This window comes from Myotis yumanensis, unplaced genomic scaffold (assembly GCF_028538775.1).
Source record: "Myotis yumanensis isolate MYYU_CA2020_CCGP unplaced genomic scaffold, mMyoYum1.0.hap1 SCAF_3, whole genome shotgun sequence".
Taxonomy (NCBI): domain Eukaryota; kingdom Metazoa; phylum Chordata; class Mammalia; order Chiroptera; family Vespertilionidae; genus Myotis; species Myotis yumanensis.
The window spans coordinates 165,642,183-165,668,454 of NW_027223754.1; the positions used below are offsets into that span (position 1 = coordinate 165,642,183).

The 26,272-nt window shown below is 45.3% G+C and overlaps 2 protein-coding genes across 2 annotated transcripts; one reads left to right on the forward strand and one right to left on the reverse strand.

The window, feature by feature from the left end:
* Positions 1 to 16,642: 16,642 nt before the first annotated feature.
* On the forward strand, positions 16,643 to 20,083 carry LOC139007168 (tubulin alpha-1B chain). Its single transcript, XM_070410308.1, has 4 exons — positions 16,643 to 16,751; positions 18,286 to 18,508; positions 18,629 to 18,777; positions 18,927 to 20,083. The coding sequence occupies exons 1-4, from the start codon at positions 16,749 to 16,751 to the stop codon at positions 19,905 to 19,907; spliced, it is 1,356 nt and encodes a 451-aa protein (XP_070266409.1). The 5' UTR covers positions 16,643 to 16,748; the 3' UTR covers positions 19,908 to 20,083.
* Positions 20,084 to 23,693: 3,610 nt separating this feature from the next.
* On the reverse strand, positions 23,694 to 24,109 carry LOC139005553 (large ribosomal subunit protein eL34-like). The gene has a single exon (XM_070407785.1). It carries the CDS (start codon positions 24,039 to 24,041, stop codon positions 23,694 to 23,696), a length of 348 nt encoding a protein of 115 aa, XP_070263886.1. The 5' UTR covers positions 24,042 to 24,109.
* Positions 24,110 to 26,272: the final 2,163 nt, after the last annotated feature.

Sequence of the window (26,272 nt, forward strand, 5' to 3'; positions counted from 1 at the left end):
ACTGGGGATTGAGCCCACAACCTGGGCATGTGTTCTGACCAGGAATCGAAGCATGACCTCCTGGTTCATAGGTCGACACTCAACCACTGAGCCACGCTGGCCAGGCAGGAAATTTTTTTTTTAAGGATGAATTTCTCTGATTTGACCTTAAAGGCCTATTTATACTAGCTATATAGGTTGGGAGTAAAAAAATCCAGGATATTCCTTAATGATGCACTCTATTAGTTTTACAAGTCTATTTATACCTAATGTTGCATGTTCTAGATGACACTTGCAGTTAACCTCCCCAAATCATTATTTTATAAATAATTTTGTGGCAATGAGTCAGGAAGCAATTTCTGCAAAAGCATACATTAAAGGTGCTAAGCAAATGTCTCACCTGCAACCTTGAATCTGAGCAATTCTCATTCCTTCCTTTTTTTTTTTTTTTTTTTGGTAAAGGGCAAAAATCTTAATTTTATCAAGAGTGTATGATTTAGGCAATGTAAGTCAATAGCACCTACTTTAGGAATACTCCAATGTAGCTGAAATTTTCTTTTGATGACTTCTCACATTCTTATTCAGCACTTCACTTTCCGGTACTGACCATTCTCAACCCTTTTCCATGCCCTACTATATCCCATTTTGTTTCTTTACTATTAATTTCTACCAATAGTCCACTAGTATCTGTAAAAATAGTGGTTGATTACTTAAGATATCATCTCTCCCTAAAGTATTGGTATTTTATACAGGGAAGTTTTGGGAACTAAAGATTGGACTTTGTTGTTGTTAATCCTCACCCAAGGATATTTTCCCATTGTTTTTCAGAGAGAGTGGAAAGCAGGTAGGGAGGGAGAGAGAAACATGGATGTGAGAGATTGGTGCCCTCCCAAACACACCCCATCTGGGCCAGGGATGGAATCTGCACCCCATACCCTTACCCAGAAATTGGACTGTGATCCTTTGGTATATGGGCCAATGCTCTAATCACTGAGAACACTGGCCAGGGTAAGACTGGACTTTTAAAGGAATCATCAGGAAAAGACTATTTCAAGCACCATCTAAGGCAAAGCAGATGATATTTTGGGTAGCTATTTTAAGTATCCTGAGTTATTAAATTCAAAGTACACAGTGATAGAATAATAGCCACTCTTCCTACCCCAAGGCTAACCCTGCCTCTCACACTTTGTCTCTTGTTTTTATTTCTAATACTAGAGGCCTGGTGCATGAATTCATGCATGGGTGGGGTCCCTAGGCCTGGCAGGCGATCAGGGCGGATCAGGGCTGGGCTGATCTGGGCCTGCTGGCCAAAGGCAGGACAGGGGGAGGGTCCACGGGCCGATTGGGACCTGCCGGCCAGGGGGAGAGACAGGGCGTGGGAGGTTGGCCGCCAGCCTCAACGAGGGAGCTGGTCCTCAGCCGCCTTGGGAAAGGGGCTGCGTCCACTGCCACCCACCCCTAGTGTTCCCTGACCCAGCCTGGGGCCAAAGGCTCCAATGGGGTCAGGAGAGGAGGCGACTGTCGCGGGGGCCAGGTGCGGAAGGTTGGCTGTGGGAGTGCACTGACCACCAGGGGTCAGCTCCTGCATTGAGTGTCTGACCCTGGTGGTCAGTGCACGTCACAGCGACTGGTCCATGGGTCATTCCAGTCATTCGGTTGTAACGGTCATTTAGGCTTTTATATATAGATAGAAAACATCTGTATTGAAATGTAATTCACCTATACAATTCACCCATTTAAAGTGTACATATCAATGGTGTTTAGTATATTCACAGTTATGCAACCATCATCACAATCAATTTTAGAACATCTCATCACCCCCAAAAGAAACTCTGTCACCTAGGCAACCACTAGCACTATGTAACCCCTAATCTATTTTCTGTCTCAATGGATTTGCCTATTCTGGACATTTCATATGGAATCATACATATGCAGATTCTTTTGAGAGTATTACAGATGTTCCCCTTCCCCCTCCCCCCACAACCCCCTCCACCTGGTTCATACCCAGCCCCAGGCCTTCACCACCCTATTGCCTGTGTCCATAGGTAATACATATATGGATATAAAATCTTTGGTTAATCTCTTCTTGTCCCCCTCTTCCCCTTCCCTCTGAGATTGGTCAGTCTGCTCCATGTTTCCATGTCTCTGATTCTATTTAATTCACCAGTTTATTTTGTTCATTAGATTTCTTTTTCATTTATTTTTATTTTTAGATTTAATTGTTGATAGGTATGGTGTGTATGTATTGACATTTTATTGTTCATATTTCTTCTTCTCCTCCTTCTTCTTCTTTTTCTTCTTCCTTTTCTTAAAGAACCAGAGGCCCAGTGCACAGAATTCGTGCACTTGGTGGGGTGGAGGGTCCCTCAGCCTGGCCTGCATCCTCTTGTAGTCCAGGAGCCCTTGCCGGCAGTTGGACATCCTTAGTGCTGCCGTGGAAGCAGAAGAGGCTCCTGCCACTACCACTGTGCTCACCAGCCATGAGCCCGGCTTCTGGCTGGGCGGTGCTCCCCCTGTGGGAGTGCACTGACCACCAGAGGGAAGCTCCTGCATTGAGCGTCTGCCCTCTGGTGGTCAGTGTGCATCATAGTGACTGATTGTTCCGCTGTTCGGTTGATTTGCATATTAGCCTTTTATTATATAGGACTAGAGGCCCGGTGCACAAAAATTTGTGCACTCAGGGGTCCCTCAGCCCAGCCTGTGCCCTCTCGCAGTGTGGGACCCCTCAGGGGATGTCCACCTGCTGGCTTAGGCCTGCTCCCCGGGGGATTATGCCTAAGCTGGCAGTGATACATCCCTTGGGGGATGTCCACTTGCCAGCGGGCCTAAGCTGCAGTTGAACATCCACAGAGCTGCTGAGGAGGCAGGAGAGGCTCCCACCATCGCCGCTGTGATGCTGTCAGCCTGGCTTGTGGCTGAGCAGAGCTCCCCCTGTGGGAGTGCACTGACTGCCAGGGGCAGCTCCTGCATTGAGCATCTGCCCCCTGGTGGTCAGTGTGTGTCATAGTGACCAGTCATTCCCAGTCGTTCGCTCTGCTGTTAGGGTCAATTTGCACATTACTGCCCTAAAGGGTTTGGCTCAATGGATAGAGCGTCGGCCTGCGGACTGAAGGGTCCCAGGTTCAATTTCCGTCAAGGGCATGTACTCTGGTTGCCTACACATCCCCAGTAGGGGGTGTGCAGGAGGCAGCTGATCGAAGTTTCGCTCTCATCGATGTTTCTAAGTCTCTATCCCTCTCCCTTCCTCTCTGTAAAAAATCATTAAAATATATTTGGAAAAAAAATTGCATGTGCACATTACCCTTTTATTATATAGGATAGAAGCCTGGTGCACGGGTGGGAGCCAGCTGGTTTGCCCTGAAGGGTATCCCGGATCAGGGTGGGCAGGGGACCCCCAGCTCCCTACGATCGCCCACGCCGCCCCTGCTCACGATCGCTGGCTTTGCCCATGCTCAGGCCTAACACCTCTGGCCAAGGCATTAGGCCTGTGCAAGGGACCACCAGCACCCCACTATCGCCAACTTGGCCCCTGCTCCCTGCGATTGACGGCTCCACCCTAATGCCTCTCACCCAGGCATTAGGCCTGGGCAGGGGACCCACATCTCTCCAAGGGACCTCCTGCTCCACCCCTTCCCAGGCTTAACGCCTGTGGCCAAGGCATTAGGCCTGGGCAGGGGACCCCAAGCTCCCAACATCAGCGACTCTGCCCCTGCTCCCCATGATCACTGGCACCGCCCCTGCCCAAGCCTAATGCCTCTGGCCGAGGCGTTAGGCCCAGGCTGCGCGGACCCCTAGCTGCAGCCGCCCCTGCCCGGATGCAGCCGCCCCCCATCATGGGCTCCGCCCCTGCCCGGGCCTAATGCCTCTGACCGAGGCGTTAGGCCCGGGCAGCGGGGACCCCCAGCTACAGCCGCCCCCCAATCGTGGGCTCCACCCCTGCCCGGGCCTTACGCCTCTGGCTAAGGTGTTAGGCCCGGGCAGTGGGGACCCCCAGCTGCAGCCTCCCCTGCCCGTGCCTAATGCCTCTGACCGTGGTGTTAGGCCCAGGCAGCGGGGACCCCCCCAGCTGCAGCCGCCCCCCGATCTTGGGCTCCGCCCCTACCCAGGCCTAATGCCTCTGGCCAAGGCGTTAGGTCTGGGCAGCGGGGACCCCCCCCAGCTGCAGCCGCCCCCCAATCGTGGGCTCCGCCCCTGCCCGGGCCTTACGCCTCTGGCCGAGGCATTAGGCCTGTGCAGGGGACCCCCGCAGCTGTAGCTGCCTGATTGTGGGCTCCGCCCCTGCCCAGCTCCCATCGCTGGCTCCACCCCTACTTTCCGCTATCACTGGCCAGTGCGGCAGAGGCGCAGGATTCTCTGATCATGGCTGGGGGGCAGGGCAAAGGCGGCCCTCCGCTCTTAGCTCCGCCCTGGGTTTCAGATCACTGTCAGTGCCAGGGGGCTTCTTCCGTGCTTTCCCTTTTGCCTCCCTGTATTGTGCCTACATATGCAAATTAACCGCCATCTTTGTTGGCAGTTAACCGCCATCTTGGCTGGTGATTAATTTGCATATCTCGCTAATTAGCCAATGAAAAGGGTAGCGGTCATACGCTAATTACCATGTTTCTCTTTTATTAGTGTAGATACCATTCAAGATTTCATGTAATATTGGTTTGGTGGTGATAAACTTCTTTAGCTTTTTCTTGTCTGTGAAGCTATCTGACCTTCAATTATAAATGCTAGCTTTACTGGGTAGAGTAATCTTGGTTGTAGATCCTTGCTATTCATCACTTTGAATATTTCTTGCTACTCCCTTCTGGCCTGCAAAGTTTCTTTCGAGAAATCAGCTGACAGTCATATGGGCACTCCCTTGTAGGTAACTAACTGCTTTTTTAAAAAATATATATTTTATTGATTTTTTACAGAGAGGAAGGGAGAGAGATAGAGAGTTAGAAACATCGATGAGAGAGAAACATCGATCGGCAGCCTCCTGCACATCTCCTACTGGAGATGTGCCCTGCAACCAAGGTACATGCCCCTGACCGGAATCGAACCTGGGACCCTTGAGTCCGCAGGCCGATGCTCCATCCACCAAGCCAAACCGGTTTCGGCTAACTGCTTTTCTCTTGCTGCTTTTAAGAGTCTTTCTTTTCTTCAACCCTTAGCATTTTAATTATGATGTGTCTTGGTGTGGGCTTCTTTGGGCTCCTCTTATTTGGGACTCTGAACTTCCTAGACTTGTAAGTCTATTTCTTTCACCATGTAGGGGAAGTTTTCTGTCATTATTTTTTCAAGTAGGTTTTCAATATCTTACTCTCTCTCTTCTCCTTCTGGCACCCTCATAATGTGAATATTGGTACTCTGGAAGTTGTCCCACAGGCTCTTTACACTATCTTCATATTTTTTCATTCTTTTTTCTTTTTTCTCTTCTCATTGGGTGATTTTTACTTCCTCATATTCCAACTCATTGATTTGATTCTCAGAATCCTCTACTCTACTGTTGAATCACTGTAAATTATTCTTTATTTCAGTTAGTGTATACTTAATTTCTAACTGGTCCTTTTTCATGTCTTTGAAATTCTCACTAAGATTCTTAAAAGTCTCACTAATTGCCTTGAAGTTCTCATTAAGATATTTGAGCAACCTTATAACTATTGTTTTGAACTCTGTATCCAGTAGTTTGCTTGCTTCCATTTCTTTCATTTGTGAGATGTTTCTTTGTCTCCACACTTTGGCTGCTTCCTTGTGTTTGTTTCTATGTATTAGGTAGAGCTGCTTTGTTTCCTGGAATTGGTAGAGTGGCCTTGTGTAGTAGGTGTCTTGTAGAGCTGGGTGGCTCAGCCTCCCCAGTCACCTAAACTGGGCCCCCTAGGTGCACCCCTGTGTAGGCTGTGTTCACAGTCTTGTAGTTGAGCCTTGATTACTGTTGATGTCACTGGGAGGAAGTGACCTCCAGACCAATTGGCTATTGTTGGGAGCCATTATAAATCACATATACATCTCCAGTTTACAGCATAATAGGTTTATGGCTCCTCCAAGCCAACTCCCGGTTTGGCCTGGAATTAAAAGATAACATACCCTCACCCTAAGCACACAGCTGCTACATCTCCGCTGATAAGCGCATAGCTGCGACATTCCAGAGTCTGTTACATCCTTAATGATAGGCTACGCCCATGGACCTCCTTGACCACCCCTCTCCTCTAGAACAACATAAATTCTACCCGCTGTAAAAATAAAATTGAGGCTTGATCAGAACTTTGTCTTGCCTCCATTTCTTCGCGTCACCTATCCTCTCATTCCTTTGCAGGATTTGGTGCGGTGTACCCATGAAGCATGCCCTGCAGGTCGGGGCAGGCTATGAGGACTAGCTATGACTACAGTGGAAGAGCTGCTATGCAGGAGATACCCCTATGAAGCATGACTTGCTTCAGTGGGGCTTTGGTGCTCACTGAGTCTGCCCCTTGAGTGTGTCGCTTGTGGATGTGTAGAGTTGTAATCTAGTATGGTCTGAAGCTATCCACCAGGTGCACTGGCTCTGGGGCCTCCTGGGAGGTGCAAAGTCAGCAACTTCCTGTGGCAACCCAGCAGGAGCTACAGAGCAATCTGCAGATGGCTGCTACTTGTATTGGGCTTGGAAGTACTCAGGTGAGGCCCAGCTGTGAAACAAGGCAGGCTGGTGCTAGTGCTGGGTCTTGGGCCTCGTATTGATAGGTTTTGGGCATGCTGACACCAGCAGCTGCTTCTTTAAGAGATTTTAGAAAAGTCTGAAGCCTGATGGGACAAGCCATTCATATGGAAAAGCTGCTGCAAACAGCTTGGGTGGGGCTGCAAATTGGATTGGGTGGGGTCTCAGGGAATCAATCACCAGGGTGGAGCGAACAGTGAGGCCACACTGATGGAAACTCAAATATGGCTGCCATGGCTGCCAGTCAGCTCTGCAACAGAGGAGGTCCCAGCATAGGAACAATGGCCTCTGGGAGCACACTCTCCTCTCCCCTACTCCCTCCCCGATCTGGGAGAAAGTTGCCTCTGATTTCCTGCCCCGATGCCAGACAATCCAGTTTCTCCCTGTATGTCCCTGGATCCCCCAAAGCAGCCTCTCGGCACTGGAGCTCAGAGGAAGTGGGACTGTGTAAGTTCACGCACCAGCCCTTTAAGAGGACTGCCTGGGGCTCCAGGAACCTCCAAGTCACTTAGCCACAATCCCCGCTGGTTTGTATAGCCCAAAATTACGGGGACTTCTCTTCCCAGTTCTGGAACCCTGTGCTGGTGGGCTGGTATGCAGCTGAGACCCCTTGCTCCTCACAGGAGGCCTCTGTAGCTGAAATACCTCTCCTAATTGGAAAAAAGCCACACTAGGTGTTGGACAAGCCCATTCCGTGCCTCCACCCTTCCTACCAGTCTCAATGTGCTTTCTTCTTTACTTCTCTAGTTGTATGACTTACTCTCAACCAGATTTCAGGCATTTCTGAATTATGGTTTTTCTGTATTTTAGTTGTAATTTTGATGTGGTTGTGAGAGGCAGCAAGTACCAATGTTTACCTACACCGCCATCTTGATTCTCCTCCTGTTAAGAGTCGCAGCTTCTTTCATTTAACATAATGTTTTCAAGTTTCATCTATGCCATAGCATATATCATTACTTCATTTCTTTTTATTGCCAAATAATATTTCATTATATGAACATACAACATTTTCTTTACCCATTCATCATTTGATGGACTTTGGGAGTTGTTTCTACTTTTCAGCTATTATGAATAATGCTGTGAAGGATAAAAGAATTTGCCACCCCAAAACATGCCTCTTTGGATTCTTTTGAACTGAAGATAATTGAGAAGAAGCAGATAAAATAAAAAAATTATCTGCCCTCCCCCTATTTGCCTAACAGCAGGATATAGATTTGTACATAAGTTAATCACTAACAACTCTAAACCTTTATCAGCCCAGACACAATACCAGAGGACTTCACATAGCAAACCTGACTGACTAGATATTATCTTCCCTTAGTCCCCCATATATTTGCCATCCTACAATCTGCCTCCCCTAGATAATCAAGGTCCTTTCCTTTACCTTGTCATTTCTCTAAAAAATTTGTCCCTTTGACAAAATGCTATATAAGCCCAAGGGGTTTTTTTGGTTTTTTTTAAATATATTTTATTGATTTTTTACAGAGAGGAAGGGAGAGAGATAGAGTCAGAAACATCGATGAGAGAGAAACATTGATCAGCTGCCTCCTGCACATCCCCCACTGGGGATGTGCCCACAACCCAGGTACATGCCCTTGACCGGAATCAAACCTGGGACCTTTCAGTCCGAAGGCCGACGCTCTATCCACTGAGCCAAACCAGCCTCGACTAAGCCCAACTTTTAACTAAACTTTTGAGTCACTATATATATGATATCTACATGTTCATAAATGTCTATTTGTTTTTTGCTTGTTAACCTGTCTTTTGTTACAGAGGCCCTCCCCCCAAGAACCTAGAATGGTAGAAGAAAAAAATATTTACACACACACACACACACACAATGTGTGACTATGATAGCTAGCTCTATGCTTAATATTTTGTGGAATTGCCACATTGATTTTCAAAGTGGTTGCACCATTTCCATTCCTACTAGTTGTGTATGAGAATTCCATTTTTTCCACATTCTCACTAAGAGTTGTTGTTATATGTCTTTTTGATAGTAGCCATCCTAATGGGTATGAAGTGATATCTTATTGGGGTTTTGATTTGCATTTCCCTGATGACTAATGATGTTGAGGACCATTCCATGTGCTTATTGGCCATTCATATATCCTCTTTGGAGAAGCGTACATTTGGGTTCTTTGTCCATTTTTTCTTTTTGCATTTTTAATATATTTTTATTGATTTCAGAGAGGAAGGAAGAGGGAAAGAGAAACATCAATGATAATTATGAGAGAATCATTGACTGGCTGCCTCCTGCGGACTGGTGCAATTATTACTAACTAGAGGCCCAGTGCACGAAATTCATGCACTGGGGGTGGGGGGTGTCCCTCAGCCCAGCCTGCACCCTCTCCAATCTGGGACCCCTTGGGGGATGTCTGACTCCCGGTTTAGTTGAACATCCCTCTCACAATCCAGAACTGCTGGCTCCCAACCACTCACCTGCCTGCCTGCCTGCCTGATTGCCCCTGACCGCTTCTGCCTGCCAGCCTGATCACCCCCTAACCACTCCCCTGCCAGCCCAATCAATGCCTAATTGCTCCCCTGCCAGGCCGATCGCCCCAACTGCCCTCCCCTGCCGGTCTGATCACCCCCAACTGCCCTCCCCTGCCAGCCTGTTCACCCCTAACTGCCCTCTCCTGCCAGCCTGGTTGCCCCCAAATGCCCTCCCCTGCCAGCCTGGTTTCCCCTAACTGCCCTCCCCTGCAGGCCATCTTGTGGTAGCCATCTTTTGACCACATAGAGGCAGCCATCTTGTGCAAGGTGTGATGGTCAATTTGCATATTACCTCTTTATTATATAGGATTGTTAGGGAAAAGGTAGTAATTATAATTCAGATCTCTCAGTTATTTTTCAAGATTTTGAAGAAATATTTGTCATGTGGAAACTCAAAAACTTTTTGATCCTTGGTGAGTCCTCAATTTTAATTCTCTGCCCCACCCCCATATGTTGTCATATTAGGACCACCAAATCTCTATCCTGTGGTGGTAGGTTGGGTTTCTTATTTTTGCTTAGTCTTAACTTCCCCAAAGAAACACTATTGTGCTATACAACATATTCTCTATACTCACCAGGGATCCAATGTACTTGTTATTTATTCCCCTGGAATGGGATTTTTACATCTCTGATAAAATGCAGGAATTTTCCCATCTTAGGTGTATTTTTAAGTAGAACATCTTATGCTGTTGCAAAAGAAAACAGCATTAACATGCCTTCTGTAGATGTGTTAAATGGGGTAAGGTATGTTTCTAATTTGTTACAAAGGGAAGAGTTAACTTTTAAAGAATCCTTATTTAGCCGAAACCGGTTTGGCTCGGTGGATAGAGCATCGGCCTGTGGACTGAGGGGTCCTGGGTTCGATTCCGGTCAAGGGCATGTACCTTGGTTGCGGGCACATCCCCAGTGGGAGGTGTGCAGGAGGCAGCTGATCGATGTTTCTCTCTCATCGATGTTTCTAACTCTCTGTCTCTCTCCCTTCCTCTCTGTAAAAAAATCAATAAAATATATTTAAAAAAAAAAAAGAATCCTTATTTAATATTCTGAACCTGAAGTTTTGCCAGATGGGAAATTTAAATGCAGCACAATTTTGTTCCTAAGGCTGGTATATAGGAGAAACAGATTATCTATCTGCTTCCCCTACAGAATTACAAGTTGGTTGGTTGAACATATGCCAACATTCTTTATAACTTACATAACTCCAGCTGTACATATTTTGTATCTCCCAATTTATACTTTTTAGGGGTATTGAAGCTAATATAGTCAGAGAGATACAGATTTCATTAATTCTTTTAAATTTTTACTTATTGGTTTGAGAGAGAGAGAGGGGGAGGGAGAAAGAGAGAGAGAGGTTTGTTATTCCACATTTTTATGCATTCATTGGTTGCTTCTTACATGTATGTGCCCTGACTGGATATGGAACCCACAATCTTGGTGTATTGGAATGACGCCCTAAACAACTTAAACTACCCGGCCAGGGCTAAAGACTTCATTACATTTTTTTAAAAAAACCTTTCTTAGATAATTTCCCCATTTAAAAAATCTATACAGGCCCTAACCTGTTTGGCTCAGTGGATAGAGTATTGGCCTCTGGACTCAAAGGTCCCAGGTTCGATTCCAGTCAAGGGCATGTACCTTGGTTGTGGGCACATCCCCAGTGGGGAGTGTGCAGGAGGCAGCTGATCGATGTTTCTCTCTCATTGATGTTTCTAACTCTCTATCCTTCTCCCTTCCTCTCTGTAAAAAAATCAATAAAATATATTTTTAAAAAATCTATACAGAACTAAGCATTTATTCTCTTCCATCATATATAAAATATATCATTTTAAGATTTTATTAATGGCAATTTAACTCAAATGAGTACTTCAAAATTACTAGCTTCTCATCCATTTTTAATAGCTTGTCCTCCCTTCAAAAACACCAGAGGTTCCCTAATTGGTTTGGCTCAGTGGATAGAGCATCAGCCTGCGGACTGAAAGGTCCCAGGTTCGATTCTGGTCAAGGACATGTACCCTGGTTGTGAGCACATCCCCAGTAGGGGGTGTGCAGGAGGCAGCTGATCGATGTTTCTCTCTCATTGATGTTTCTAACTCTCTATCCCTCTCCCTTCCTCTCTGTAAAAAATATATTTAAAAACAACAAAAACAAAACCACCAGAGGTAGCCCTGACTGGTTTGGCTCAGTGGATACAGCATCGCCCTGTGACTGGAGGGTCCCAGGTTCGATTCCAGGCAAGGGCACGTACTGTGGTTGCGGGCGCGTCCCCAGTGGGGGCTGTGAAGGAGGCAGCTGATTGATGTTTCTCTCTCATCGATGTTTCTAACTATCCCTTTCCCTTCCTCTCTGTAAAAAAAAAAATCAATAAAATATATTTTTAAAAAACAAAGGTAAAATCAGCATTCTTTACTACCAACCCAACATAACTGCTAATCTTTCTGAGTTACTAAGATTAGTTGATATTTTTACTGTTTGTTCATGTTTTTTTAATTCCCTTTTTTCTCTATCAGGCAGAAATAAGTACCATTTGACAGTAGACATGAGAACTTTTTTTTTTTTTACTTTATGCACTAAGGCAATGTATTAATACCTTTTTTTAAAAAAATTAGTTCTTGAACCTGGATTGTGCTAATGATGAATCACTTTATAATACTTTCTGTGGAACCAAAGTGTTTATTATAGGCAACAAAAGTGGCCCAAGGGCAACTGAATTAATTTAGAAGGAAAAAAAACAATAACTACAAAGTGAATCTAAACTCTAAAACTCTAAAAAGCAACTTGTTATTTGACCTTTAAATTTCTCATTGAGAAGGCTTTCTGTAGAGGCATTCTCCTTACTGTTAGAAATTAAAGAATGAAGACCCAAGAGAGTAATCTGAGATGCTAAAAGATTGAGAACCTGGGTTGCTATCTCAAAGCTCAACAGAATGAAAGGGAACCAGTCCTTACATTATGCAAAATGTAATCTTCCCATACAAAAGGAAACAATAAAGTGCATCAGTGATACTATATACCTTAATATCTTTTCAATACCAAATATATAACACCCCTATGGTATGCATTTGAGGATATACATTTATACATTCAATTCATATTTGACACATACTTATTCGCCACCTACTAGGGCTAAAGCAGTGAACAAAACAGACAAGATCCTCCCCTTTTAGAACTTAAATTCTAGAGAGGAGATAGGAAATAAGCAAATAAATAATAAATCTGATAAGATGGCGGGGAGGAGTAGGTTAAGGGGGATAGAGAAAGGATGGAGGGTGCTATTTTAGAAAGAAAGGTCAAAGCCTCTTCGAGGTAATAATATTGAAAGAAAAACTAAGGAAATGAGAGAGTGGATATCTAGGGGAAGAAGAGCAAACTAGGCAAAGGGAACAAGTGGAGAGCCTTGAGACAAGGTAGCATGATCACTCTATTAGAGGTAAGGTAAGAAGGCCAGTGCCCCTGAAGTGGAATGAGTGAGGGGTAAAATGATATAAGATGAAACTAGGAGCCAGGCCATTAGAAGAACCTTTTAGAACATTGTAAGAATTTAGATATTATTCTAAGAATGAAAAGAAGCCTCCAGAGTAGGCATGATTAAAATTGTATTTTTAAAGATTCATTTAAAAAAAAGAAGAAGACTGCAAGAATAGAAAAAGAGAAAGCAGTAAGTAGACTATTTTTGTGTCTGGGAGAGAGATGACAGACAATTCAGGATATATTTCACAGGTAGAGCTGACAGGATTTGCTGATGCATTAGATGATAAACATTTTTTTTAAAAGAGGAGTCAAGCCCTAGCCGGTTTTGCTCAGTGGATAGAGCATCAGCTTGCCGACTAAAGGGTCCTGGGTTCGATTCTGGTCAAGGGTATGTACCTCTGTTTCAGGCTCCTCCCCTGTCTGTGCCCTGGTCCTGGCCGAGCAGGAGACAACCAATTGATGTGTTTCACATCTATATTTCTCTGTCTTTCCCTCTCTCTTCCACTCTCTCTAAAAATCAATGGAAAAAATATCCTTCAGTGAGGATTAAGAAAGTAAAAGAGGAGTCAGGTGTGAATCAGTTGTTGAGCATCGACCTATGAATTAGGAGGTCATGGTTTGATTCCCAATCAGGGCACATGCTTGGGTTGCAGGCTCTCAATCCCCAATTGGGGGCATGCAGGAGGCAGCTGATTAATGGATTCTCTTTCATCATTGATGTTTCTCTCCCTCTCCCTTCCTATCTGAAATAAATTTTAAAAATATATTTAAAAAATATTTTTAAAAAGAGGAGTCAAAAGTAACTCAGAGGTCTTTGGCCTGAGCAACTGGATGAGTGGAGATAACATTTACTCAGATGGAGAACACTAGGTGAGGGAAGGAGCAGGCTGTGTGCATGTGAGTGTAGAGAGGGGGTAGAATTCAAGAATTCTGTTTTAGACGTGATATATGTTAAGTAGGTGGCTAGATATATGCTTCAGGGAAAGAGGAAAAGTCTGGGTGGGAGACATAAATTTGGTAGTCACCAGTATATAGATAATAATTAAGGCAATGAGACTAGATAGACATAAATAAATTTTAAATTTAAATGACTAAAAAGAATGTTTTTTTTAACATATTACATTTTATTTTACTTTTTTTTTTTTTTTTTTTTTTTGGAGAGAGAATGGAAGGTAAGAGAGAAAGAGTGAAAAACATCGATGTGAGAGAGACACATTGATTGGTTGCCCCCCACACGCACCCCAACCAGGGCCAGGGATAGAGCCTGCAACAGAAGTACTAGTATGTGCCCCAGAAGTCATACCACTATTAACTGACAAAGTTAGAATTGAATCTAGTACTACTTGAAATTAAAGCCCATTTTCTTTCTCCTATACACATCTGTGGAAAAACAGACCACAAAATAGCATATATAAATTTATAAAAGGCCAAATGTTTGAAAATCATGGATGCTTCGTAAGTTGTTGCTATTTGTTATATATGTCTTTCCTGTAGAACTATTTAAATGAACAAAATGTTTTGTGAACTTTTGGGTCTAAACCACAATATGGAACTATCAACAAATGTTACAGACTCCTTAGAACAGTAGCAAGTGGCCATGATATTAAGTAGCAAAGATGGGAGTGGCTCAAATAGCAACATGTCTTCAACTACATCAAAGACTCAAAGCAAATAGTTATAGGTCCTAAAACAGTCCAACAAAAGAAAGACCTATATAATCAGTTAAAATGTTAAGACAATAAATGATACTATGTTTATATTCCAGCAATTTAACAACTACGATTTAGTTGTTAAATATAGATGAAGGGTATACATCCATGAATAATATAAACAAATAGACCCATATAAGTTAGTATGGGTAAAAAAGGAAAAAAATGTCAGCCTTTCCTATCAAATACTAAAGAGGTAGCAAAATTACTTAACTTAGCATTACTCAATATTTTTCTGGCATAAAGATACCAAACTAGGTTACAGTGAAAGGTTCCTATGGCTCTCTTATTTTCTAAAACCTAAGGTATCCTCAGGAACCTAAAAAAAGAAAGAAAGAAAGAAGGAAGGAAGGAAGGAAGGAAGGAAGGAAGGAAGGAAGGAAGGAAGAAAGAAAGAAAGAAAGAAAGAAAGAAAGAAAGAAAGAAAGAAAGCCCAAATACTTCCTTATTCACAACAGGGGAATTCACAGAAAACAAGGCTAGCAAAGCTAATAGTTTTAGGAAGCCATCTGGGGAGACTCAGAGACCCACAGGAGCAAATCCCTGCAGTGAAAGCTCTAAGATTCTGCAGAGAGCTAGGAGGAGGGAGGCTCCCCTTTTCAAATGGCTTTCATCCAGAGCAGACAGCAAAATGGAATTCAGCTAGGTTATTTCTTAACATTCATACAAGACAAGCTAATGACAAGCATTCCTCAGAGATGTTGTAAGTTCAGTTCCAGACCACTGCAATAAAGCTAGTCGTAATCTTTTTGCTGGTAGAGAGCCTTGCCTTCAATTTGTAAAAAAAAAATGCAGTATCTGTGAAGCACAATAGCAAAGCACAATAAAACATATGCCTGCATTTTCCATCTCCTTTAAGAATAAGTGGGACAAATAAATTTTCAAAAACAAGTATAAGTAAAACAACCCGAAACTAATAGGATATTGTATGTCAATACTAACTGAGACAATATTCAAACATATTCCTGTCCCCTATAACCCAGTTTGGATAATGTATGAAAATTTGGGTTTTGGGTCAAAAACCTTTTAACAGGACTACAAAAAACATATTTATGAGATATTTCCTTGTTTGCATTCCAGGTTCATATGAATATGAGTGGAAAATATCTAGATATTGTTACAAACTGCACACACATGTAAATGTGTTATTTGTCTGATAGGAAGGGTGAAGGCTTGACCAAATCTGAATCAGGTAAAAACTGAATGTGAACTATGAATTTCTACTGTCTTATGTTTACCTTTTTTGTTACTAATACATCATCACTGGGAGGATATTTTGAGTAGTGTAGTAATAATAATAGGTTTCTGCTAGAACCATTTAAAAGCCACACTGTAACCCTAACTAACCTCCTTATGCATTTCCAAGGTTAACAATGGTCTTGGAAGTTCCTCCTTAAAGGGGGGAGGGGGAGTGTCTAACTCACTGTAATCTGGGCCTCCTAGCACTAACTATAACCAACTCATCTATTTTGACACAACACAACGCACTTGTTATATAAAGAGTTTTACGAAACCAGCATAAGGAATCCTTACTTTCTAATATCCTTCCGTGTCTATTTCGTCTCTCCCCAAGTTTGTCTGCAATTCAGCCACTCAAGTGTCTTCAAATCTCCCTTCGTAAAAGCCCCTAGGGCCTAGCGCTACTCCATCAAGTCGCTGGTTGAGGTCCAAAAACGGGGCCCTTTTAAAAACAGTTTGGATGTGACGTGCTTAGGTACCGCTCTTTGAATGACTGTTTTGCTTCCAACGTTTGGTACCGCTAGTTTAAAGAGCAAGTCATCACAGTAAACCAAAGAGAACTATTCTGTTTTCTCAAGCTCGCCACCTCATCCACATTATCAGGGAAGTACAGGATGCGCTCACTGCCTTTAAAGGAGCCGAGACGAGGAAAAGGCAAAACTCACTGACAAATTATGGCAACACTGACATCATCCGCTGAGCTACCGGACCAGAAGCTTCTGCATTTCACAGCGCTTCCTCCCTTAAACTGCACAGACTGAAGCCTCGGCGTTGGTCCAAACTAAGGCGAGCTTCCTCTCGCCTTCCCAGGAGGGTTTGTTTCGGAACCCGCCCCGCCCGCCCTCCGCCCCGGCCCCGGCCCCGGCAGCCATGCGCCGCAGACTGCGGCACCCGAGCTCGCGGCCCGCAGGCGCGGAGGACCCCGCCCCGCCGGGCCGGCGCGGGGAGGGGGCTCCGGGCCCCGGCGCCCGCCTCTGCGGCGGCGGAGCCGGGCACCGAGTGGGCGCGCCGGGCCGGGGGAGGGGCCCGCGGCCGTGGCACCGCCCGTGCCCGCCCGCCCCTCCCCGAAACCCTACTTAAGCGACTCCGGCGCCTCCCCCGCTTCAGTGCGTTACTTACCTCGACTCTTAGCTTGTCGGGAACAGTAACCGGGACCCGCGTCTACTCCTGTTTCCTGCGCTTGCAAACCCGCAGCCATGGTGAGTGGGCCGCGTGCGTTTTCCCTCGGTGGGAGAAACGGGGAAAAACAAGCTTGGGTAGCGGAGGGCCTCTAACTAGAGAGGGCTGAGACCCGCGCTGTCCATCTGGAGGGCAAAAAAAAAAAAAAATGAGGTAAGAGCCAAGGGTGGGAATAGATCGGCTCTGGTTTGTGGAGGAAAGCTGGGGTCCATCAGGGGAGCCCCCCGCCTTTTTTTTTTCTTGGACTCTGGGAGGGGATGACGGCGCGCCGGCTCCTTGCACCCCGGTTAGGGTTCTTATTTAGCCCCTCACCGCAGGGCGCGGCGCCCCGAGACCCTTCCTACAGTCTTTTCCCGCGCGTTCCCATCCCCCTTTCCTTCCCCCGCCTAAGCCTGGCGCGCGGGCTCCCCCCGCCCTCACTTCCTCTTCGGCGCGAAAAGCGGAGGCGGGAAGGAGCCTGACACAAAGGCGCACGCGCGGCCGTTACCTTCCCGCCGGGGCGCGGTGGGAGACCGCCACTGCAGCCTGCGCCTGCGCGCTGCGGCGCTGCGGGTCTGGCTGGAGGGTGTCTCCTGTTACCCTAGATTTGTGTTTTAATAAAAGCAATAAGATGAATGTAGAGGAAGGCTCCTTGGTGCGCTGCACTATGCCTGTGTATTAGGAAGATCGCCTCCCAACGGCCCCTAGAGGCCATCTGCCTCTCCGTGGCCTCAGCTATGTCAGGAATGCTTGCGGGAACAGGTGGTTGGGGGTGCGGGGGGGGGAGCAACTGAAATCCGAGCTTGGTCCAGATATGCGGCACGGATAATCCCGTGTGCCCTGACAGATGTGAAGGTGCTGGGTGGAGCCCAGCGCCTACGGGGCGAGGAGGATGGTTGGCCACGGCTGCCCTTCTGCATACGTGGCTGGTTGTCCGAGCCTCTGCAGCTGCGCGGCCCCGCCGGCCCCTGTGGGCGCGCACACCCAAAAGTGCTCATTCATCCTGCGGCGCAGAGCCCGGCCCCCGGGCCAGACATTTCCTCTCCACCGCCCTGGCCACGTGCTTCCTGTCCTGGGAGCTGCCCGGAAATCGGGCGGCCTGGTCTAAAATGGTATTCTGGAGCCTGAGTGCTGGACGAACGGCCTCCTCTCTATCTTGGTCCTTCACGGGAGAAAGCTCTGACTAAGGTCTCTCCTTGGTTTACAGGGGGAAAGGAAATTCAGTAAAAGCAATGTAGATCGAAACACAGTGGTTGTCCCCTAGAAGAAAAGTTTTACATTTTAATTTGTTTTAGAAGAGGCAGTTAGTTGCCTGGCTGGCCAGTCAGGGTACATGCCTGGGTTGCAGGCTCAATCCCTGGTAGAGGGTGTGCAGGAGGCAGCCAGTCAATGATATTCCTCATCAATGTCTCCATCTCTATCCTTCTTCCTTCCTCTCTCTAAAAAATCAATGAAAACATTGTTAAAAACCCAGGCAATTAGTAAGATTAAGATTCCATAGGTGTATTGTTCTGCTTCACAGTCAATCCTGAATTAGTTTCATCCTGGTTTTTCTTTTTTTTCTCTTTTCCACAGCGTGAGTGCATCTCCATCCATGTTGGCCAGGCTGGTGTCCAGATCGGCAATGCTTGCTGGGAGCTCTACTGCCTGGAACACGGCATCCAGCCCGATGGCCAGATGCCAAGTGACAAGACCATTGGCGGGGGAGATGACTCCTTCAACACCTTCTTCAGTGAGACGGGCGCTGGCAAGCATGTGCCCAGGGCAGTGTTTGTAGACCTGGAACCCACAGTCATTGGTGAGTTGATCCCGGGGTCTGAGACAGGAGGTGTTTCCTGGGGGCTCTGTTGAGGCCTTGGGGTTGAGCAGGCTGTGCAGGTTGTTAGTGATGGGCGGCTGCTTTGTTTCCTTTTTGCAGATGAAGTTCGCACTGGTACCTACCGCCAGCTCTTCCACCCTGAGCAGCTGATCACAGGCAAGGAAGATGCTGCCAATAACTATGCCCGTGGACACTACACCATTGGCAAGGAGATCATTGACCTGGTCCTGGACCGAATTCGGAAACTGGTATGTTTCTTCTCAAGAATAAAGAAATTAATGAGCCCAAGGAAGACATTTTTTAAGTGTTTCTTGTCAAAGTAAGATTTATATCCTTGGAATATGTGAAAATACATCACAAAAACAATAACTATGTTCCCTCTATTCTTTTCTAACAGGCTGACCAGTGCACAGGCCTTCAGGGCTTCTTGGTTTTCCACAGCTTTGGTGGGGGCACTGGTTCTGGGTTCACCTCCCTGCTGATGGAACGTCTCTCCGTCGATTATGGCAAGAAGTCCAAGCTGGAGTTCTCCATTTACCCAGCCCCCCAGGTCTCCACAGCTGTAGTTGAGCCCTACAACTCCATCCTCACCACCCACACCACTCTGGAGCACTCTGATTGTGCCTTCATGGTTGACAATGAGGCCATCTATGACATCTGTCGTAGAAACCTCGATATTGAGCGCCCAACCTACACTAACCTTAACCGCCTTATTAGCCAGATTGTGTCCTCCATCACCGCTTCCCTCAGGTTTGATGGAGCCCTGAATGTTGATCTGACTGAATTCCAGACCAACCTGGTGCCCTATCCCCGCATCCACTTCCCTCTGGCCACATATGCTCCTGTCATCTCTGCTGAGAAAGCCTACCATGAGCAGCTTTCTGTAGCAGAAATCACCAATGCATGCTTTGAGCCAGCCAACCAGATGGTGAAATGTGACCCTCGCCATGGTAAATACATGGCTTGCTGCCTGTTGTACCGTGGTGACGTGGTCCCCAAAGATGTCAATGCTGCCATTGCCACCATCAAGACCAAGCGCAGCATCCAGTTTGTGGACTGGTGCCCCACTGGCTTCAAAGTTGGCATTAACTACCAGCCTCCCACTGTGGTCCCTGGTGGAGACCTGGCCAAAGTACAGCGAGCTGTGTGCATGCTGAGCAACACCACAGCTATTGCTGAGGCCTGGGCTCGCCTGGACCACAAGTTTGACCTGATGTATGCCAAGCGTGCCTTTGTCCACTGGTACGTGGGTGAGGGCATGGAGGAAGGAGAGTTTTCTGAGGCCCGTGAGGACATGGCTGCCCTTGAGAAGGATTATGAGGAAGTTGGTGTGGATTCTGTTGAAGGAGAGGGTGAGGAAGAAGGAGAGGAATACTGATTCCTTTCAGCCCTGCAACATGTCATACTCAGAACTTCAGGTCCAACAGCTGACAGGCATTAAAGCTTTCTGGTTAGATTTTCTTCACTTTTATTTGTGATCATGTCTGCCTTTTTTTCATGTATACCTGTACGATTTTCCCTTCATGTTTAAAAGTAAAGGCATGGAGAAAGAAACTTTGACTTCTGTCCTTTTTCCTCAGTGGCTTTTTCTATACTTGTAGGATACAGACAGCAACAAGGTGGTAATACTAAACTCCTGTCTAGCTACCTCTATGAAGAGAAACGAGCACACTGGTCTGGAAAAGCAGAGCTTGGTTCTAATGTACCGAAAGTCATTCTGCTTAATCTAGTTCTTGAAATTATTGGGTAATTACTAATGAGTTAGCAATAACAAGTACAGGCATTTCTGGTTTTACTGCACTTCAGATTTTTTTTTAATAAATTGAACAAGAGGACCTCCAGTAAAAAGACTGCAAATATTGTGATGCTTTATTTGCAATCTGGAACCAAGCCTACAATATCTCCAACGCATGTCTAAATCTATTTGAATCTCCTGCAAATAGTGACTTGTTAAAAAGATAGGTGCATTTGTGGGAAAGCACTGCTTTACTACAGGGGATGAAGTGGCAACATTTGTAAATGTTAAGAGCATATGATATCAAGTATATAATTTGGCTACGTCAAAAGGAATCTAGAGATAAGCAAATAGAGGATTTAACCTAGAAGAAAATGTACATTTCAAATTCAGAAAGCATAGGGACAATTAATGCTGAAGATGTTGCCATCTTAACTGGTTTAAAAGTAGGAAAGACCAAAAATTTCCCAAGTTTTTTCGTAGCCCATAAATATGTACAGGGTGGGGTAAAAGTAGGTTTACAGTTTGTATGGGAAATATAACAAGTTTTTCGTGCCCTATTGGTGTGGCTCAGCAGTTGAGCATCAACCCTTGAACCAGGAAGTCAGATTCCTGGTCAGGGTACATGCCCAGGTTGCAGGCTTGATCTACAGTAGGGGGCATGCAGGAGGTGGCTTATGAATGATTCTCATTATTGATGTTTCTCCCTCTAAAATCAATAGGAACATTTTTTAAAAAGTCAGTTTTTGTGTACTCAGACTGTAAACCTACTTTTGTCCCACTCTATATACAAAATAGTTGTTCCTACCTTCCGAAGGAAACAATGTGGTTTAGCATAGACATTTAAGAAAGCTCTGATGGGTAGCACAGCAACACAAGTGGAGCCACCACAGTCCCCAGGGGAAGACAAATGCCAGGGCTTTAAGCTGGGTTAATAACCAAATGGGAATTATGGTTTTGAGTTAATTCAGTGGGAAGACCATCTTGAAATGTCTGAAGATTCTTTGAAATGTTCCAGTTCTTTCTGTAAAACAAGAGGGAGAGGTAGCTAGAGTAGAGCCTAGGAAGCAGCAGCAAACCATTGCAGAGGCAAGCAATACTCAATGCAAAAGGTGCCATGATGCTTTTTCAGAGTTCTGAGGCACAAGGCAGGAACAGGATTAAGAAGCCAGTGTTTCAACTGGGACCATTGCTTTTTTTGCAACAAGAAATGAAGCCTCCCGGCCCTGGCCCCAGGTCTGGATCCCTGAGCTTTGTTCCCTCCTCCCGGGGCAGCCCGCCTCCCACTGGGGAGGGGCCGGGGCTGGTCTCAGCAGCTCCATTTCTGCTTTTGAGCTCCACCATCTGTGTACCGCGTGCGTGGGGGAAGGGACCACTGACACTTTCATTAAAGTTGCCTAAGACGAAAATATATATATATATATATATATATATTTTATTGATTTTTTTTTTTTCTACAGAGAGGAAGGAAGAGGGATGGAGAGTTAGAAACAATGATGAGAGAGAAACATCGATCAGCTGCCTCCTGCGCACCCCCCACTGGGGATGTGCCCAAAACCAAGGCACAAGCCCTTGACCGGAATCGAACCCGGGACCCTTCAGTCCGCAGGCCGACGCTCTATCCACTGAGCCAAACCGGCCATGGTGGGACCATTGCTTTTTTAAGAAAATAAACTATCTGGCCCTAGCCAGTTTGGCTCAGTGGATAGAGCATCGGCAGACTGAAGAGTCCCAGGTTCAATTTTGATCAAGGGCATGAACTTTGGTTGGTTGCAGGGTCATCCCTGGACCTGGTTGGTCGGAACTCATTCCAGAAGCAATCAATCAATGTCTCTCTCACATCCACATTTCTCTCTGTGTCTCTCCATCTCCCTTCTACTCTCTCTGAAAATCAATGGAAAAATATTCTCAGGTGAGGATTAACAACAACAACAAAAAGAAAGAAAGAAAGAAAATAAAAAGAAAAACTGTATAGTAAGGCAAATGTTAAGATGACAAGCTTGGGTTGTAGGTCCATAGGTGTTTGTGATTTATTATCTGTTACTGCATAGCAAATTGCTCAAAAACTTGTGGCTCAAAACAACGTGTATTACCTCATGCAATTTCAGAGAGTCAGTAATTCATGAGCAGCTTGGCTCGATGGTCTGTCTTCACAAGGTTGAAGTCATCTGACGCTTAACAGGCTGGAGGATTCAGTTCCAAGGTGGTTCACTCACGTGCCTGGCAAGTTAGTGCTAGTTGTTGGCTGGTGGCCTTCGTTCTTCACGTTGACCTCTTCAGGGGGCTCCTTAGTGTCCACAATATGGCAGTTGGCTTCCTCCAGAATGAGCAATCCAAGAGAGGGCAATTTAGAAACCATAATGTCTTCCCATTTTCTACTATTCAAATTCAAATTTCAGTATTTTTTATTGTCTTTTAAGCTGTCCTTTAGAAGAGACACCTATCCACATCCCTGAACTATCCTATCCCCTTTATACCTTAATTATTTGGTTATTGTTCTAACTTGCTGCTAAAATTCAGTATTTACCTCTGTCCCCTCTGTACCCAATCATCTTATATATCAAGACGATGTCTAGCCCTGACTGGGAAGCTCAGTTGGTTGGAGCATCGCTCCAATACACCATGGTTTCGGGTTCAATCCCCAGTCAGGGCACATACAAGAATCAACCAATGAATCCGTACATAAGTGGAACAACAAATCCATGTTTCTCTCTCTCTCTCTCTCTCTCTCTCTCTCTTTTCCTCTCTCTAAAATCAATAATTTTTTTAAAGTGGTTATTTTAAAAAAAACAACTAGTAGTTGACTAGCAGTAATCAAAGCCTTCAGTGGCATGAAATACCAAGTGTGTGACATGGCAGGGATGGCTAAATGACAAGCTAAGGCACCCAGGAAATGCTACCAAGCATTCTTTTTTTTTTTTTTTTTTTTTTTTTTTTTTTTTTTTTTCAAGCATTCTTTTAGGGGAGCGCTGGGGTCTTATTATCTTACATCTTTGCTCCAGCAGCAAGCACAGTGCCTAGTAATGCTTATGGCCCACAGAATGCACCAAGGGAGGTAAAAATAATGATTATTTCCCTCTTAGGCCAGATTCTTCTTACTTTGTTATTTTCTTTGATTTCAGAGAGAGGGAGGGAGGGAGGGAGGGAGAGAGAGAGAGAAAGAGAAACATCAATGATGAGAGAGAATCCCTGATCCACTGCCTCCTGCATGCCCCCACTGGGGATAGAGCCCTCTACCCAGGCATGTGCCCTGACCAGAAATCAAACTGCAACCTCCTGGTTCATAGGTCGACGCTCAACCACTGAGCCACAGTGGGCAGGCCAGGCCCAGGTCTCTCTCTTTCTCTCTCTCTCTCTCTTTTTTTTTTTTTTTTAACAGAATGAGACTTTTGTTTTTATTACTCAAAAAGGCTTCATTTTTAAATTTATTTAGCTTTCTGACTCTGCTTGTGCCTTCAACACTTTCACAAGGATTTTCTGCTCCTCAATAAGGAAAGCACGCTTGATCCTGTCACAGACACATTTAGCACACATGGATCCACCATAGGCCCTGCTGACGTGTTTTTTCCTTTTAGACAACCTCATTAGAACTTTAGGTCTCACAGCACAAGCTCTGCAAAGTTGGCCTGGGCACACACCACATGCAGATTTGGGTGCTTTCCCAACCTTCTTGGTATAAAGGTATACAATTCTATTACCAGGGGTTCGGGACAGTCTAGTTTTGTTAGAGGCTGTATTGTAGGATAGCCTCCAACGGTATGTCAAACACTGGACCATGGTGAATACCTAAACTGAAGTCACTGTACTCAGAAGAGGACAGGCCCAGGTCTCTTTAAGCACCTCCTGAGGTGAGTCTCGGGGTGGAGAGGCCTAGGGAATAGAGAGAGACACTTGACCTCTTGTTCTGTCACTAGGCAGGTTCTCAATCTTCTGGCCTTATTTTCCCTTTTTTTTTTTTTTTTTTCTTATTTTCCCTTTTGCACTGTAGATTTCCACCCTGCCCTTCTTAGTAGGGAGTGGTAAATAGGGCAATCAAGTCTTGGACTTGTAAGCTTAGAGATGTATGTCCAAGCTTGAGAGATGAGCAGGGCATCCCAAGCCAAGAAGCCAAAAAAGAAAGAGTCATTTACTCAGAAAAGAAAGAAATAGAAGTAAAAGCCTAATGAGGGCTTACTTAGAGATGGCAAGGATAATAATAATGAGAATTAACCTTAACATCAACACCTTCAATTTACTACCCACCCACTTTTTTTTTTTTTAATTCTCACCTGAGGATATGTTCTTATTGATTTTAGAGGAAGGAAGGGAGGGAAGGAGAGAGAGAGAGAGAAAAAACAAACAAACAAACATCGATCAGTGGCACTCAACCAGGGATTGAACTGCAACCTAGGTATGTGCCTGACCAGGAATCAAACCTGCAACCTTTTTGATGTATGGGACGACATTCCAACCAACTGAGCCAGCTAGCTGGGGCCCTCCCACTTTTTTTTTTTCTTTTTAATACCAGAATGCTTAAATAACTTCCCAACCCAGCATTCTTGGCCTCATTTTTTAAAAATTTTTATTGATTGATTTTTAAGAGAGACAGCAATTTTTTCCACTTTTTAAAAAAATATATTTTTATTGATATCAGAGAGGAAGGGAGTGGGGGAGATAGAACCATAAATGATGAGAGAAGCATTGATTGGCTGACTCCTGCACGCCCCCTACTGGGCATGTGCCCTAGTCTGGAATCAAACCCCGGACCCTTGAGTCCACAGGCTGGTGCTCTATCCACTGAGCCAAACCGGCTAAGGCTGTTCCATTTATTTATGCATTCACTGGTTGATTCCTTTATGTGCCCTGAACAGGGATTGAACCCCAAACCCTGGTATATAGGGAGATGCTCCAACCAGCTTAGCTACCTGGCCAGAGCTTAGCATCACTTATTTGCAGATGACAGAATTTAATTTTTTAAAAATATGTTTTTAGTGATTTCAGAGAGAGGAAGGGAAAGAGAGATAGAAACATCAATGATGAGAGAGAATAATCAATCAGTTGCCCCCCAACCTGGGATAGAGCCTATAACCCAGCGCCCCGAGTGGGAATAGAAATTTGACCTCCTAGTTCATGGGTCGACACACAACCATTGAGCCACACTAGCCAGGTGCAGACAGCAGATTTAATTGGGAGGAAGAAGGGAAGTGATACTACCGCCCAGTGACCTGCCTTGTAGGACCAGGTGCCTTAAATATTGCCTGCCACAAGATCCAAGGCAATAAGGGTCTTTCAGCCTTATGAAGGACCAGGATTGTGATTTAGGGACACATTCAGATTAAGAGGCTTGAGGGAGAGAGGAAAGAGATGCCATTTCCCCCTCCCAATCCCATCAAATTCCTGGCAAATTCCTCAATGCCCTGCAGATGGCACCACTGACAAGGAGTTCTCTGCCCAGAAGTGCTGAACTCAGATTTGTGAACTCTGTCCTGGCTGTCACCTGGGTGCTGAACCTAAAAGATATACAACAAACAGGAAGTGACTGACCTGGCATCCGTAGCATTCACATGCTTGTCACTTTTTGTTCTGTCCATTCCTAGAGCCAGCTGGAACTCGTGCAAGGTCATTGTGAATCAGGCAGCCACAGCAAACCCCACACCCAAGGAGCTCTTAACCCCAGCTCCTGCCTCTAGGGTGCTTCCCAGTGTGGGATAGCTATAAAAACAGGGCCTTGGAGTCAACAGGGGGTAATGAAGGAGTGTGCTGCCGGATTAATCTGAGCTTAATATTGATTCAAAGTCAATAACCATGATGATGTGGATATAAATCATGTATGTACTGATATCCTTGTGTTGTGAGGGCTAGGTTTTTCCTCCCCGCTATCTGGTACATAAAATGGAATAAATTCCCTATCTTACCCATCCCTCAACTGACCAACCCATCTCCTGACAGCCTGCTATATGTTACTGTGTCCAACTGTGATAAAATCAACCTCATCACCTCAATCCTGCCTAGGGTCTTCAACACTATTC